The 16,598-nt window shown below is 42.8% G+C and overlaps 4 protein-coding genes across 4 annotated transcripts in view; all 4 read left to right on the top strand.

Annotated features, from left to right (window-relative positions):
- Positions 1 to 16,598, top strand: part of LOC146968354 (butyrophilin-like protein 2) — a 116,342-nt gene that overhangs the window by 59,409 nt on the left and 40,335 nt on the right. The window lies entirely within an intron of this gene.
- LOC146968359 (sialoadhesin-like) lies at positions 2,648 to 5,121 on the top strand. Its single transcript, XM_085759114.1, has 6 exons — positions 2,648 to 2,678; positions 3,244 to 3,279; positions 3,957 to 4,223; positions 4,303 to 4,551; positions 4,622 to 4,777; positions 4,901 to 5,121. Exons 1-6 carry the CDS (start codon positions 2,648 to 2,650, stop codon positions 4,999 to 5,001), a joined length of 840 nt encoding a protein of 279 aa, XP_085615240.1. The 3' UTR covers positions 5,002 to 5,121.
- Positions 8,488 to 9,723, top strand: LOC146968360 (sialoadhesin-like). The gene is made up of 4 exons (XM_085760330.1): positions 8,488 to 8,803; positions 8,883 to 9,131; positions 9,217 to 9,354; positions 9,478 to 9,723. Exons 1-4 carry the CDS (start codon positions 8,488 to 8,490, stop codon positions 9,576 to 9,578), a joined length of 804 nt encoding a protein of 267 aa, XP_085616456.1. The 3' UTR covers positions 9,579 to 9,723.
- On the top strand, positions 12,687 to 15,264 carry LOC146968361 (sialoadhesin-like). The gene is made up of 6 exons (XM_085759127.1): positions 12,687 to 12,717; positions 13,283 to 13,318; positions 14,112 to 14,378; positions 14,458 to 14,706; positions 14,776 to 14,927; positions 15,045 to 15,264. Exons 1-6 carry the CDS (start codon positions 12,687 to 12,689, stop codon positions 15,135 to 15,137), a joined length of 828 nt encoding a protein of 275 aa, XP_085615253.1. The 3' UTR covers positions 15,138 to 15,264.

The raw sequence follows: 16,598 nt of genomic DNA on the forward strand, positions 1-16,598 counted from the left end.
CCCAGATGGTGGTTTTGTGAATAGAACAACAATTGTTGTGTATATTTATCTTATACGAGCCCTTTGATCCAGAAATGCGAGTGTCAGAAGAGCGACAGACACAAACAGCGCACCTTTCATAAAAGACGCTCTATCTCCTTTTCTAGAAAAAAAGGAGGGATTTTGGTGAAACCCAGCCATGTTTAGCTTGACTTTTCTCAGGAACGGAGGCACGTAGAAACAAACGGTTTGTGGCCATTTGAAGGATAAAGTTAAACCTTTCAAATGAGCTACAGTATGTGTTGGTGGCAATAATATAGAATACACTATGGCTCTAAAATAAAAAGTCAAATATGGTCTAATTTGCCGGTACACTTGACTAAAACTTTGGAAAGGAGCGCGGCACTCAATGAGTTAAATGATTGTTATTGTTTGTTATTGAAGAATAAAGTGATCAGACTCAGTGACTCAGTCACTTATTTTAACTATAGAAGTGAAAACACATTCACACTAATTAACACGGCTGTAGTTTTAATATATTAATGTTTGATTATCATCTATTAGATTATAAAAGTACCATATGTTTATTATTTAATACAATTATAATAAGTCAATGTTCACAGCAGCTGTTCTGTCCTCCAGTCACTAGGTGGCAGTGTCCTACAAACAACTCGCTCCTCAAACTGGTCAAAACAATAATAAGAAAGGCAAGGCAGGTAAAGTAAGGTGAGGTGAGGTAAGGGAAGGTATAAGGTAAGGTAAAGTGAGGTAAGGTAAGGTATAAGGTGAGGTAAGGTAAGGTATAAGGGGAGGTAAGGTAAGGTATAAGGGGAGGTGAGGTAAGGTATAAGGTAAGGTATAAGGTGAGGTGAGGTAAGGTATAAGGTGAGGTGAGGTAAGGTATGGTAAGTTATAGTAAGGTAAGGTATAAGGTGAGGTGAGGTAAGGTATAAGGTGAGGTAAGGTATAAGGTGAGGTAAGGTATAAGGTGAGGTGAGGTAAGGTATGGTAAGTTATAGTAAGGTAAGGTATAAGGTGAGGTGAGGTAAGGTAAAAGGTGAGGTTAGGTGAGGTAAGGTATAAGGTAAGGTGAGGTGAGGTAAGGTAAAATGTGAGGTGAGGTGAGGTGAGGTAAATGGTAAATGGTCTGTATTTTATATAGCGCTTTTCTACCTGAACGATACCCAAAGCGCTTTACAGTACACATCACATTCACCCATTCACACACTGATGGCGGAAGCTGCCATGCAAGGCGCGAACCACGACCCATCAGGAGCAAGGTGGGTAAAGTGTCTTGCCCAAGGACACTACGGCAGCAACCGGGACAGAGCGGGATTCGAACCGCCAACCCTCTGATCATTTAGGTATAAGGTGAGGTATAAGTTGAGGTGAGGTGAGGTGAGGCAAAGTAAAGTATAGCAGAGTAAGGTCTCTGTACCAGGACCTCTAGAACTGGAACTAGGAACCAGACCAGAACCAGGACCAGTATCCAGTGGACAGGAAGTTCAGGGTCCAGTTACAGATGGTTGTGCTGAAGGCCGAGCTGAAGTCAGCTGTCTCAGGGAACTCTGACAGAAATATATGAGACATATGTGTTGTTCTGCTCGTGAACCAAAACTAGATCAGCAACAGAGACAACAGAGTGTAGTTTCACCTCCAGTCCAGATGGGGGCGGTAGTTCACCAGAACTCCCCCAGTGTCTTAAACCAAAGTCCTTATAGGCAACATAGTATAACATCTCTGGTTAGAGCTTCCTGGTTAAAGGCCCAGTCTGTCTCTCTGCTCACAGCAACAGAATAAAGAGGAAGAAAGTTCATCTACAGAGTTTCACATCATGTCCTCATTGTTAATTATGGTTTTAAGGTCCCACCCACCTGGGCAACGAACTGTTTGTACGGATGCCCTCTGGCAAGCGGTACAGGTACATCAAAACGACCACTACAAGGCTCAAGAACAGCTTCTTTCCCAGAGCTGTGAAGGCAATCGTCCCCCTATAGTGGCACACACACACACAACTGCACTTTACTCCCTCATCTCCAGCCACCCTACATATCTCTGCAAACATCTCTGCCTCATCTCTTTTAAAGTCTATTTTTATTCTTCCGTTATATTTTTTATCTGTTATCTATTTGTTACTGTATTGTATGTAAAGTGTTTTTTAAGCCGTGGGTCCAAAGACAAATTTCATTATCTAAGTAAAATGACAATAAAGGCAAGGCAATTTTATTTGTATAGTCTATTTTTACAAACAGTTTGTCTCAAAGAGCTTATTGCACAAAGGGCAATAAAGGCACTCTTGACTTTTCTGACCACAGTGCTGTGGTTGAACAGAGACACCAACACCTGCTGCAGCTCACTTCCTCTGACCGCCCTCTGTTCTGAGAAGCAGCTGTTTGTATCAATGTGAGGCCTCGTTTAGACGATCAATAATCTATAACTGATCATTAATCAGCTTGATTAACCAAACTGACTGAGGAAAACCAAAGAGCAGAATCTGTGTGATCAGAAACACAGCAGTGTCAGTGTGAGGGTCAGTGAAGGCATCATGGTGAGGATGTTCTCTGTAGTAGGGGAGAGTGCAGCAGAAACCACAGAGGAAGGAGGAGGGTTTAATGTGCAGTGACTAGAGCTGATCAGAGAGCAGCTGTGACTTGGTTGGAGAGTCAGGATGGAGGAATCCTCTCTGCTCAAGCTGCTCTGTGAGTTTCTCTTTCATCTGCTTTGGTTTCTACATCACTGTCACGTCTCTGTGTGGATCCAGTCCAACATCAGGACCGGACCTCTGCTCATAGATAGATATAGATAGATATCAATTTTATTTGTCATTCAGAAAATATGCACCTTGCAGTGAATGTAAGAATGAAATGACGTTTCTGTGGCTGTGACACTGATAAAAACAGAGAATAATACATTAGAATAGAGATTTTTAGAGAGCTGATGGTGTCTTTACTAAAGTTTGGCTCTGCACCTGCACACAGTGTTGTCTATGGATGTGCGTGCGTTTCTGCTACTTTGTCTTTACTAAAGTTCCCATGATGCTTTGAGGCGACTGTAAAACCAGTGTAGTTTGTTAAAGGGACGGTTGAGCATCTTTCTCCTCAGAGTCAGTTTACAGGTGGAGGTTCAGTCTCAGTCTGCACCGTCACACTTCACTTCCTCAGGCAGCAGAGTCCGGCTGTTACACACCGCACTCTGTCACGTTGCATTGTGGGAAATGTAGGCTGCAGTGTTTCCTCTTTCAACCTGACTGTTGTGTCTCTGCAGGTCTGATGTCTCTGCTCTGCTGCACAACACACACAGGTCAGTGAACGCCTCTTTTCTCAGTCTGAATATCAGCTGCATCAATGTTTTGACCCTGTAGATCAATTATCTTTTTTATTTTGTATTTTATTAGGTTTATGGACAGTGTACACATACATTAAACAAAATAATGTGATGATGCATATACCAGATTTAGCAGAAAGCTAATTTCCATCTGTAGTTCAATACATAGAACATACAATCAGACGTCTCAGACTCAATACAATAAAAATAGTAATATACAACATTTATACAACACAACGATAGAACATAGATAGACATTCCAACAGGCTACATCTGATGTAAAGTGTGAGGTAGAAATGTGCCAAGATAATGTGCTGATTTATTTGTAAAATTATACTATTGTAGTTGATGAAATGCAAAGATCTCTGTAAGTATGAGGTGCAGATAGTATAAGGAGGAACAGCACACTAAACACTCAACACTTAAAGACAATCCAAGGGGCTGCTCCTGATGTAAAGTGCATTGATAATGAGGAATCTAAGTCCCAACGATGGTAATTCAAAATTACAGAAGTGATTTAAATACCAACGATGGTAATATTCAAGTGTTACTTGTAACAAAGAGCTATGATGAGCTCAATTCTTCATCAATGTCTAATAACTGGAGACACATGATCAGATTTATATGTTTGAATCCAAATAATCTGTTCTCAGCTCGTCTGACTGTGAGTCCCAACAGCTATCAACTGTTTGAATATAAGTCGGTGTCTCTGAGCTGTGAGGAGGACGACAGCTCTGCTGGATGGAAGGTGATGAGGAACACAACCAAAGGACAGAGGAGTCAGTGTGGAAATGGGTGGGGAAGATCAACTGGTTCCTCCTGTAGAATCAATGTGGCCCGTCTATTTGACAGTGGAGTTTACTGGTGTGAGTCTGCAGAGGGAGCAACAAGCAGCAGCAGCATCAACATCACTGTGACTGGTAAGATCAGACTGTGGAGTCAGTGTTGATGAAGCTGTGTGGAAATGGATCAACTGCTGTACTTTGTCTCTGTGTTGAGGTGGACCAGTGATCCTGCAGAGTCCTGTCCTCCCTGTGATGGAGGGACATGATGTCACTCTGAGCTGTCAATCAAAGGAGACCCCTCCCTCCAACCCCCCAGCTGCTTTCTATAAAGATGGCGTCTTCATCGGGACTGAGCCTACACGTCACATGACCATCCACCATGTTACCAAGTCTGATGAAGGCCTCTACAGCTGTGACATCACAGGCCATGGAGGGTCTCCACCCAGCTGGATCTCTGTCACAGGTCAGGAGGTTTCACCATTTCACCACTTATTCATCCACATATTTACCTGACCAGGTGAATCTCTCTACAGAAAAACATTTTACTACCATTCCGCCCCCTACCACCTCTTCTCCTCCCCCTGTCTCCTCCTCCCTCCATCTTGTCCTCACTGTGCTCCGTCACCTGGTGGTCATCTGTCCGTACGTCGTCTCCACTGTCTTCATGGTGTCTCTGTATCGAGCCAAAGGTAACAAACACTCTGTCACTATCAGTTACTGTTCTCTACAAGTTATTGATCATGAATTAATTATCAGCCTCTGGATTCTGTTCATGAACTCAATCTGAATCTCATCATTAACTCTTCTGACAGGAAAGAAACAACCTGTCTCCATGGCAACGGTAGAAGCCGAACAGACGTTGTCTGAGGACTATGATGACGTCATGGCGGTCACCACTGAGCATCACTTCTGATCACAACAAACATCTTCATCATGTTACTGTTCATCATCATCATCATCTTCATCATCGTGTCAATAAATATCTGTATTTTAAATGATTGTTATTGTTTGTTATTGAAGAATAAAGTGATCAGACTCAGTGACTCTCTGACCTTCACTTATTTTAACTATAGAAGTGAAAACACATTCACACTAATTAACACTGCTGTAGTTTTAATATATTAATGTTTGTTACCATGTAGGATTATCATCTATTAGATTATAAAAGTACCATGTGTTTATTAATTAAATTATAATAAATCAATGTTCACATCAGCTGTTCTGTCCTCCAGTCACTAGGTGGCAGAGTCCTACAAACAACTCGTTCGTCAAACTGGTCAGAACAATAATAAGAAAGGCAAGGCAGGTTAAATAAGGTACGGTATGTTAAGTTACAGTAAGGTAAGGTGAGGGGAGGTGAGTTAAGGTATAAGGTATAAGGTGAGGTGAGGTGAGGTATAAGGTAAGGTGAGGTGAGGTAAGGTATAAGGTGAGGTAAGGTAAGGTATAAGGTGAGGTGAGGTAGGGTATAAGGTAAGGTGAGGTAAGGTAAGGTATAAGGTGAGGTGAGGTAGGGTATAAGGTAAGGTGAGGTAAGGTAAGGTATAAGGTAAGGTGAGGTGAGGTGAGGTAAGGTAAGGTGAGGTGAGGTAAGGTATAAGGTAAGGTAAGGTATAAGGTGAGGTAAGGTATAAGGTGAGGTAAGGTACGGTAAGATATAAGGTAAGGTGAGGTAAGGTAAGGTATAAGGTGAGGTAAGGTAAGGTATAAGGTGAGGTCAGGTACGGTAAGATATAAGGTAAGGTGAGATAAGGTAAGGTATAAGGTGAGGTAAGGTAAGGTATAAGGTGAGGTCAGGTACGGTAAGATATAAGGTAAGGTGAGATAAGTTATAAGGTGAGGTAAGGTAAGGTATAAGGTGAGGTCAGGTACGGTAAGATATAAGGTAAGGTGAGGTAAGGTAAGGTATAAGGGGAGGGGAGGTGAGGTAAGGTATAAGGTGAGGTAAGGTATAAGGTGAGGTAAGGTATGAGGTGAGGTAAGGTATAAGCTAAAGTGAGGTGAGGTGAGGTATAAGGTGAGGTGAGGTATAAGGTGAAAAAAGGTATAAGGTAAGGTGAGGTGAGGTATAAGGTGAGGTAAGGTATAAGGTAAAGTGAGGTGAGGTGAGGTATAAGGTGAGGTAAGGTATAAGGTGAGGTAAGGTATAAGGTGAGGTAAGGTATAAGGTAAACCAAAGAGCAGAATCTGTGTGATCAGAAACACAGCAGTGTCAGTGTGAGGGTCAGTGAAGGCATCATGGTGAGGATGTTCTCTGTAGTAGGGGAGAGTGCAGCAGAAACCACAGAGGAAGGAGGAGGGTTTAATGTGCAGTGACTAGAGCTGATCAGAGAGCAGCTGGGACTTGGTTGGAGAGTCAGGATGGAGGAATCCTCTCTGCTCAAGCTGCTCTGTGAGTTTCTCTTTCATCTGCTTTGGTTTCTACATCACTGTCACGTCTCTGTGTGGATCCAGTCCAACATCAGGACCGGACCTCTGCTCATAGATAGATATAGATAGATATCAGTTTTATTTGTCATTCAGAAAATATACACCTTGCAGTGAATGTAAGAATGAAATGACGTTTCTGTGGCTGTGACACTGATAAAAACAGAGAATAATACATTAGAATAGAGATTTTTAGAGAGCTGATGGTGTCTTTACTAAAGTTTGGCTCTGCACCTGCACACAGTGTTGTCTATGGATGTGCGTGCGTTTCTGCCACTTTGTCTTTACTAAAGTTCCCATGATGCTTTGAGGCGACTGTAAAACCAGTGTAGTTTGTTAAAGGGACGGTTGAGCATCTTTCTCCTCAGAGTCAGTTTACAGGTGGAGGTTCAGTCTCAGTCTGCACCGTCACACTTCACTTCCTCAGGCAGCAGAGTCCGGCTGTTACACACCACACTCTGTCACGTTGCATTGTGGGAAATGTAGGCTGCAGTGTTTCCTCTTTCAACCTGACTGTTGTGTCTCTGCAGGTCTGATGTCTCTGCTCTGCTCCACAACACACACAGGTCAGTGAACGCCTCTTTTCTCAGTCTGAATATCAGCTGCATCAATGTTTTGACCCTGTAGATTTGTATTTTTTTTTATTTTATGAGGTTTATGGACAGTGTACACATACATTAAACAAAATAATGTGATGATGCGTGTACCAGATTTAGCAGAGAGCTAATTTCCATCTGTAGTTCATTATCTAGAACATAAAATCAGTCGTCCCAGACCCCAATACAATAAAAATAGTAATATACAACATTTATACAACATATCGATAGAACATAGATACACATTCCAACAGGCAACATCTGATGTAAAGTGTGAGGTAGAAATGTGCCAAGATAACGTGCTGATTTATTTATAAAATCAATCAATCAATAATCAATTAATAGCTACTTTATTGTCATTCAAAAATACACAGTGTGCATAGAACAAAATTTCGCTTCACTGACTCTTGATATATGTGTATATAAATAGAAATAAAATTAAAAACAAACAAACAAAAAAATTATACTATTGTAGTTAAAGCAGATATCAGTGGAATGTTTTTGTTAATATAAGTCCTAAATAGTCCTATTTTCCGTCAGCAATCACTTACATGAAGTATTTCAGCCTAAACACGAGTCTCTCCGTCACTCTGCTCTGCTGTAACCCGAGGAGAAAATTTTCCTTGTGGGATACAAGTGTTATCCAATGAGGGGAGAGAACGGCATGAAGGGCTGTGTGTGCAGCCAAGGGATGCGCGTGAATGTGGTGACGTAGCACGAGGACCAATTGATGCCTGACAAGGGCGGGGGCTGCTAACTCATGGTGCGTTCAAGGAAACTCGTACTTTGTGTTTTTCCTTCCTGTGAAGTCATACCAGTTCGATCTGGTACGAGTTCACGGGTCGGAAGTTACGAGTGGCCGTTATAGGGAACTTTCACAGACAACAGGACGGTAAAAACACGAGCTACGGGTTACCTGGAACGCTACCAAGTCGTAGTTGTGACTTGAAGCTGTAACTTACGGTTTCAAAAGCCTGCCTTGAACACAGCATTAGCCGAAACGGCCGTGCCGCTGTTATCTGCTTTAATGAAATGCAAAGATCTCTGGAAGTATGAGGTACAGATAGTATAAGGAGGAACAGCACACTAAACACTCAACACTTAAAGACAATCCAAGGGGCTGCTCCTGATGTAAAGTGCAAAGTGCTTGTGGCAACATGAAGTTGGAATTATGGTTGTATTAAATAAAAGTTATTATAGTGAGTGGACAACAATAATAAAATTGATAATGAGGAATCTAAATACCAACGATGGTAATTCAAAATTACAGAAGTGATTGAAATACCAACGATGGTAATATGATGGTAAAAGTGTTACTTGTAACATAGGGCTATGATGAGCTCAATTCTTCATCATTGTCTAATAACTGGAGACACATGATCAGATTTATATGTTTGAATCCAAATAATCTGTTCTCAGCTCGTCTGACTGTGAGTCCCAGCAGCTCTCAGCTGTTTGAATATGACTCAGTGTCTCTGAGCTGTGAGGAGGACGACAGCTCTGCTGGATGGAAGGTGATGAGGAACACAACCAGAGACACCAGAGCTCAGTGTGGAGTCGACTGGGGAAGATCAACTGGTTCTTCCTGCAGAATCAGTGTGACCATCCCATCAGACAGTGGAGTTTACTGGTGTGAGTCTGCAGAGGGAGCAACAAGCAGCAGCAGCAGCAGCATCAACATCACTGTGACTGGTAAGATCAGACTGTGGAGTCAGTGTTGATGAAGCTGTGTGGAAATGGATCAACTGCTGTACTTTGTCTCTGTGTTGAGGTGGACCAGTGATCCTGCAGAGTCCTGTCCTCCCTGTGATGGAGGGACATGATGTCACTCTGAGCTGTCAATCAAAGGAGACCCCTCCCTCCAACCCCCCAGCTGCTTTCTATAAAGATGGCTCCCTCATCAGGACTGAGCCTACACGTCACATGACCATCCACCATGTTACCAAGTCTGATGAAGGCCTCTACAGCTGTGACATCACAGGCCATGGAGGGTCTCCACCCAGCTGGATCACTGTCACAGGTCAGGAGGTCAAAGGTCAGGAGGTTTCACCATTTCACCACTTATTCATCCACATATTTACCTGACCAGGTGAATCTCTCTACAGAAAGACCTCCCATCACCCCAGCTCCTCCCCCTGTCTCCTCCTCCCTCCATCTTGTCCTCACTGTGCTCCGTCACCTGGTGGTCATCTGTCCGTACGTCGTCTCCACTGTCTTCATGGTGTCTCTGTATCGAGCCAAAGGTAACAAACACTCTGTCACTATCAGTTACTGTTCTCTACTAGTTATTGATCATGGATTAATTATCAGCCTCTGGATCCTGTTCATGAACTCAGTCTAAATACCATCATTAACTCGTCTGACAGGAAAGAAACAACCTGTCTCCATGGCAACAGCAGCAGCTGAACTGACATTGTCTGATGACTATGATGACGTCATGGCGGTCACCACTGAGCATCACTTCTGATCACAACAAACATCTTCATCATTGAGCTACTGTTCATCATCATCATCATCATCATCATCATCATCATCATCACCATCATCGTGTCAATAAATATCTGTATTTTAAATGATTGTTATTGTTTGTTATTGAAGAATAAAGTGATCAGACTCAGTGACTCAGAGACTCTCTGACCTTCACTTATTTTAACTATAGAAGTGAAAACACTTTCACACTAATTAACACTGCTGTAGTTTTAATATATTAATGTTTGTTAACATGTAGGATTATCATCTATTAGATTATAAAAGTATCATGTGTTTATTAATCAATACAATTATAATAAGTCAATGTTCACATCAACTGTTCTGTCCTCCAGTCACTAGGTGGCAGTGTCCTACAAACAACTCACTCCTCAAACTGGTCATAACAATAATAAGAAAGGCAAGGCAGATAAAGTAAGGTAAGGTAAGTTATAGAAAGGTAAGGCGAGGGGAGGTGAGGTAAGGTAAGGTATAAGGTGAGGTGAGGTAAGTTATAGTAAGGTAAGGTGAGGGGAGGTGAGGTGAGGGGAGGTGAGTGGTTACACCCCGCCTTTCCGAAGCCGCGCCTTTCCGACAATAGACTTCCATTCATTGTAATAGCGGGGTTTTCTATTTTTTCTAAAGACCACGCTACTCCGAAATGGCTATTGGGGGAAACCCCCAGTGCGCATTGATCCTTTTTTCCTTTTTGGGGTTGAAACGGATCATGTGCATAATTAACAGCAAAACAAGCAAATACTTCATATTAATGACATATAACGTTCATTATGCTTCTAGCCTGTCTAGCCTCTACCTGGTCTTTTTACTAAACTTAACCAACTCCTTTCTTCATTGCCTAAGCCCAACCAGAGCATCTCCCTCAGTCAGCTGTCAGCATGAGCGGCGGCTGCAGCAGCCTCGAGCCCATATAAGCTCAAGCCGGCTTCAGCCGCGCTCGAGCGGAGCGGGGGGAGGGAGTGTATTTCTATTACTGTGTGGAGATCTCCAACAACGAAGTCGGGGAGAAAGCAAGTGGGACAGATCTGCCCAGTCCCTGAGCAGCGCACGTTTTACAGACAAGCCACGAAGCAGAATGTAAACAACGTCACGCGGTTCAGCACCTTGGACATTGGACAGCTGCGGGGGGGCTGTGTCGGAACAGCGGTGTTTCGAAGTGGAGGTGTGTCGGAATGGAGAGCTGTCCCCGAGGTGAGGTAAGGTATAAGTTGAGGTGAGGTGAGGGGAGTGGAGGTGAGGTAAGGTAAGGTATAGGTGAGTTAAGGTAAGATATAAGGTAAGGTGAGGTGAGGTGAGGTGAGGTAAGGTATAAGGTGTGGTGCGGTAAGGTAAGGTAAGGTATGGTATAAGGTGAGGGGAGGTGAGGTATAAGGTGAGGGGACGTGAGGTGAGGTATAAGGTGAGGTAAGGTAAGGTGAGGTAAGGTATAAGGTATAAGGTGAGGTATAAGGTGAGGTGAGGTAAGGTATAAGGTGAGGTATAAGGTGAGGTAAGGTATAAGGTAAGGTAAGGTGAAGTGAGGTAAGGTATAAGGTGAGGTATAAGGTGAGGTAAGGTAAGGTATAAGGTGAGGTATAAGGTGAGGTAAGGTAAGGTATAAGGTGAGGTAAGGTATGGTGCGGTAAGGTAAGGTATAAGGTGAGGTAAGGTAAGGTATAAGGTGAGGTAAGGTATGGTGCGGTAAGGTAAGGTATAAGGTATAAGGTGAGGTAAGGTATAAGGTAAGGTGAGGTGAGGTAAGGTATAAGGTATAAGGTGAGGTATAAGGTGAGGTGAGGTAAGGTATAAGGTGAGGTATAAGGTGAGGTGAGGTAAGGTATAAGGTGAGGTATAAGGTGAGGTGAGGTAAGGTATAAGGTGAGGTAAGGTAAGGTGAGGTAAGGTATAAGGTAAGGTATAAGGTATAAGGTGAGGTATAAGGTGAGGTGAGGTAAGGTATAAGGTATAAGGTAAGATATAAGGTGAGGTAAGGTAAGGTATAAGGTGAGGTAAGGTATGGTGCGGTAAGGTAAGGTATAAGGTAAGGTATAAGGTGAGGTAAGGTAAAGTAAGGTAAGGTATGTCAAGTCAAGAGATCTTTATTGTCCCCGAAGGGCAATTTGTAGTGCAGCCAGCAGCATACAACAACAATACAAAACTAAAGCACAACAGTGACACAACACTGACGATGACATACGCTAATAATAAAAGTAGCAATAAAATACATACACAGGACAACAATTAGCAATAGTTAAGGTATGGTAAGTTATAGTAAGATGAGGTCAGGTAAGGCAAAGTATAGTAGAGTAAGGTGTCTGTACCAGGAACTCTAGAACTGGAACTAGGAACAAGACCAGAACCAGGACCAGTATCCAGTGGACAGGAAGTTCAGGGTCCAGTTACAGATGGTTGTGCTGAAGGCCGAGCTGAAGTCAGCTGACTCAGGGAACTCTGACAGAAATATATGAGACATATGTGTTGTTCGGTTCATAAACTAAAACTGGATCAACAACAGAAACAACAGAGTGTAGTTTCACCTCCAGTCCAGATGGGGGCGGTAGTTCACCAGAACTCCCCCAGTGTCTTAAACCAAAGTCCTTATAGGCAATATAGCATAACATCTCTGGTTAGAGCTTCCTGGTTAAAGGCCCAGTCTGTCTCTCTGCTCACAGCAACAGAATAAAGAGGAAGAAAGTTCATCTACAGAGTTTCACATCATGTCCTCATTGTTAATTATGGTTTTCTGACCACAGTGCTGTGGTTGAACAGAGACACCAACACCTGCTGCAGCTCACTTCCTCTGACCGCCCTCTGTTCTGAGAAGCAGCTGTTTGTATCAATGTGAGGCCTCGTTTAGACGATCAATAATACAAATCTGATCATTAATCAGCTTAATTGAAACAAACTGACTGAGGAAAACCAAAGAGCAGAATCTGTGTAGCCTAATTAGAAACACAGCAGTGTCAGTGTGAGGGTCAGTGAAGGCATCATGGTGAAGATGTTCTCTGTAGTAGGGGAGAGTGCAGCAGAAACCACAGAGGAAGGAGGAGGGTTTAATGTGCAGTGACTAGAGCTGATCAGAGAGCAGCTGTGACTTGGTTGGAGAGTCAGGATGGAGGAATCATCTCTGCTGAAGCTGCTCTGTGAGTTTCTCTTTCATCTGCTTTGGTTTCTACACCACTGTCACGTCTCTGTGTGGATCCAGTCCAACATCAGGACCGGACCTCTGCTCATAGATAGATATAGATAGATATCAGTTTTATTTGTCATTCAGAAAATATGCACCTTGCAGTGAATGTAAGAATGAAATGACGTTTCTGTGGCTGTGACACTGATAAAAACAGAGAATAATACATTAGAATAGAGATTTTTAGAGAGCTGATGGTGTCTTTACTAAAGTTTGGCTCTGCACCTGCACACAGTGTTGTCTATGGATGTGCGTGCGTTTCTGCGACTTTGTCTTTACTAAAGTTCCCATGATGCTTTGAGGCGACTGTAAAACCAGTGTAGTTTGTTAAAGGGACGGTTGAGCATCTTTCTCCTCAGAGTCAGTTTACAGGTGGAGGTTCAGTCTCAGTCTGCACCGTCACACTTCACTTCCTCAGGCAGCAGAGTCCGGCTGTTACACACCACACTCTGTCACGTTGCATTGTGGGAAATGTAGGCTGCAGTGTTTCCTCTTTCAACCTGACTGTTGTGTCTCTGCAGGTCTGATGTCTCTGCTCTGCTGCACAACACACACAGGTCAGTGAACGCCTCTTTTCTCAGTCTGAATATCAGCTGCATCAATGTTTTGACCCTGTAGATCAATGATCTATTGTTTTTGTATTTTACCAGGTTTATGGACAGTGTACACAGACATTAAACAAAAGAATGTGAAGATGCGTGTACCAGATTTAGCAGAGAGCTAATTTCCATCTGTAGTTCATTACATAGAACATAAAATCAGACGTCCCAGACTCAATACAATAAAAATAGTAATATACAACATTTATACAGCATAACGGTAGAACATAGATAGACATTCCAACAGGCTACATCTGATGTAAAGTGCAAAGTAGAAATGTGCTTAGATAAAGTGCTGGATTGCTTTGTTTGTAGTCAATAAAGTGCAAAGGGCTTGTGGTAGCAGGAAGTTAGAATTACAATTTTATTAAATAAGAGTTATTATAGTGGACAACAATAATAAAATTGATAATAAGGAATTTAAATACCAACGATGGTAATTCAAAATTACAGAGTTGATTTTAATACCAACAATGGTAATATGCAAGTTGTACTTGTAACGCAGTGGTCAGCCAACAGCAGAAAAGAGAGGTGCAGAATAAAACTCAATGACAGAAAATCAGACAGGAAATCAACGTCCTGAGGCATCTTGTTGATGCTCCAACACCAACGTTAAAGCTCCGAGCTCAGAGCTCTGTCCTCTCTCTCTGTTGCTGGAATAAAACTAATGAGCTGAGTTCTTAATCAGTGTTTAATAACTGGAGACACAAGATCCAATTTATATATTTTAATCCAAATAATCTGTTCTCAGCTCGTCTGACTGTGAGTCCCAGCAGCTCTCAGCTGTTTCAATATGACTCAGTGTCTCTGAGCTGTGAGGAGGACGACAGCTCTGCTGGATGGAAGGTGATGAAGAGGAACTCAACTGGAGGAAAGAGTCAGTGTGGAGCTGGATGGGGACGACCAACTGGTTCCTCCTGTAGAATCAGCTACGTCATCCCACCAGACAGTGGAGTTTACTGGTGTGAGTCTGCAGAGGGAGCAACAAGCAGCAGCAGCATCAACATCACTGTGACTGGTAAGATCAGACTGTGGAGTCAGTGTTGATGAAGCTGTGTGGAAATGGATCAACTGCTGTACTTTGTCTCTGTGTTGAGGTGGACCAGTGATCCTGCAGAGTCCTGTCCTCCCTGTGATGGAGGGACATGATGTCACTCTGAGCTGTCAATCAAAGGAGACCCCTCCCTCCAACCCCCCAGCTGCTTTCTATAAAGATGGCTCCCTCATCAGGACTGAGCCTACACGTCACATGACCATCCACCATGTTACCAAGTCTGATGAAGGCCTCTACAGCTGTGACATCACAGGCCATGGAGGGTCTCCACCCAGCTGGATCACTGTCACAGGTCAGGAGGTTTCACCATTTACCACTTATTCATCCACATATTTACCTGACCAGGTGAATCTCTCTACAGAAAGACCTCCTACCACCTCTTCTTCTCCCCCTGCCTCCTCCTCCCTCCATCTTGTCCTCACTGTGCTCCGTCACCTGGTGGTCATCTGTCCGTACGTCGTCTCCACTGTCTTCATGGTGTCTCTGTATCGAGCCAAAGGTAACAAACACTCTGTCACTATCAGTTACTGTTCTCTACTAGTTATTGATCATGGATTAATTATCAGCCTCTGAATCCTGTTCATGAACTCAATCTAAATCTCATCATTAACTCGTCTGACAGGAAAGAAGCAACCTGTCTCCATGGCAATGGTAGGAGTCGAACGGACGTTGTCTGATGACTATGATGACGTCATGGCGGTCACCACTGAGCATCACTTCTGATCACAACAAACATCTTCATCATTGAGCTACTGTTCATCATCATCATCATCATCGTGTCAATAAATATCTGTATTTTAAATGATTGTTATTGTTTGTTATTGAAGAATAAAGTGATCAGACTCAGTGACTCAGAGACTCTCTGTCCTTCACTTATTTTAACTATAGAAGTGAAAACACATTCACACTCATTAACACTGCTGTAGTTTTAATATATTAATGCTTGTTAACATGTAGGATTATCATCTATTAGATTATAAAAGTACCATGTGTTTATTAAATCAATACAATTATAATAAGTCATTCTTCACAGCAGCTGTTCCGTCCTCCAGTCACTAGGTGGCAGCGTCCTACAAACAACTCACTCCTCAAACTGGTCAAAACAATGATAACAAAGGCAAGGCAGGTAAAATAAGGTATGGTATGGTAAGTTATAGTAAGTTATGGTAAGGTGAGGGGAGGTGAGGTAAGGTAAGGTGAGGTAAGGTAAGGTATAAGGTAAGGTAAGTTAAGGTATAAGGTGAGGTGAGGTAAGGTATAATTGAGGTAAGGTAAGGTATAAGGTGAGGTAAGGTATAAGGTGAGGTTAGGTAAGGTATAAGGTGAGATGAGGTAAGGTGAGGTGTGGTAAGGTATAAGGTAAGGTGAGGTAAGGTATAAGGTAAGGTGAAGTAAGGTATAAGGTAAGGTGAGGTTAGGTAAGGTATAAGGTGAGGTAAGGTATAAGGTAAGGTGAGGTATAAGGTAAGGTGAAGTAAGGTATAAGGTGAGATGAGGTAAGGTGAGGTGTGGTAAGGTATAAGGTGAGGTAAGGTATGAGGTAAGGTAAGGTATAAGGTGAGGCAAGGTATAAGGTAAGGTGAAGTAAGGTAAGGTATAAGGTGAAGTAAGGTATAAGGTATGGTGAGGTTAGGTAAGGTATAAGGTGAAGTAAGGTATAAGGTATGGTGAGGTTAGGTAAGGTATAAGGTGAGGTAAGGTATAAGGTAAGGTATAAGGTGAGGAAAGGTATAAGTTGAGGTGAGGTGAGGCAAGGTATAGCAGAGTAAGGTCTCTGTACCAGGAACTCTAGAACTGGAACCGGGAACAAGACCAGAACCAGGACCAGTATCCAGTGGACAGGAAGTTCAGTGTCCAGTTACAGATGGTTGTGCTGAAGGCCGAGCTGAAGTCAGCTGTCTCAGGGAACTCTGACAGAAATATATGAGACATATGTGTTGTTCAGTTCATGAACTAAAACTGGATCAGCAACAGAGACAACAGAGTGTAGTTTCACCTCCAGTCCAGATGGGGGCGGTAGTTCACCAGAACTCCCCCAGTGTCTTAAACCAAAGTCCTTATAGGCAACATAGTATAACATCTCTGGTTAGAGCTTCCTGGTCAAAGGCCCAGTCTGTCTTTCTGCTCACAGCAACAGAATAGAGAGGAAGAAAGTTCATCTACAGAGTTTCACATCATGTCCTC

Source organism: Trachurus japonicus, chromosome 18 (assembly GCF_045865225.1).
Source record: "Trachurus japonicus isolate A0001 chromosome 18, Traja_1.0".
In the NCBI taxonomy this organism is placed as follows: domain Eukaryota; kingdom Metazoa; phylum Chordata; class Actinopteri; order Carangiformes; family Carangidae; genus Trachurus; species Trachurus japonicus.

Coding starts and splice junctions, on each gene's coding strand:
- LOC146968359 (XM_085759114.1), top strand. CDS start 2,648: ATGGAGGAATCCTCTCTGCTCAAGCTGCTCT. Junction 2,679..3,243: donor CTCTCTGCTCAAGCTGCTCT/GTGAGTTTCTCT, acceptor GTGTCTCTGCAG/GTCTGATGTCTCTGCTCTGC. Junction 3,280..3,956: donor CTGCTGCACAACACACACAG/GTCAGTGAACGC, acceptor ATCTGTTCTCAG/CTCGTCTGACTGTGAGTCCC.
- LOC146968360 (XM_085760330.1), top strand. CDS start 8,488: ATGATCAGATTTATATGTTTGAATCCAAATAATCTGTTCTCAGCTCGT. Junction 8,804..8,882: donor CATCAACATCACTGTGACTG/GTAAGATCAGAC, acceptor CTCTGTGTTGAG/GTGGACCAGTGATCCTGCAG. Junction 9,355..9,477: donor GTCTCTGTATCGAGCCAAAG/GTAACAAACACT, acceptor CTCGTCTGACAG/GAAAGAAACAACCTGTCTCC.
- LOC146968361 (XM_085759127.1), top strand. CDS start 12,687: ATGGAGGAATCATCTCTGCTGAAGCTGCTCT. Junction 12,718..13,282: donor ATCTCTGCTGAAGCTGCTCT/GTGAGTTTCTCT, acceptor GTGTCTCTGCAG/GTCTGATGTCTCTGCTCTGC. Junction 14,707..14,775: donor CAGCTGGATCACTGTCACAG/GTCAGGAGGTTT, acceptor ATCTCTCTACAG/AAAGACCTCCTACCACCTCT.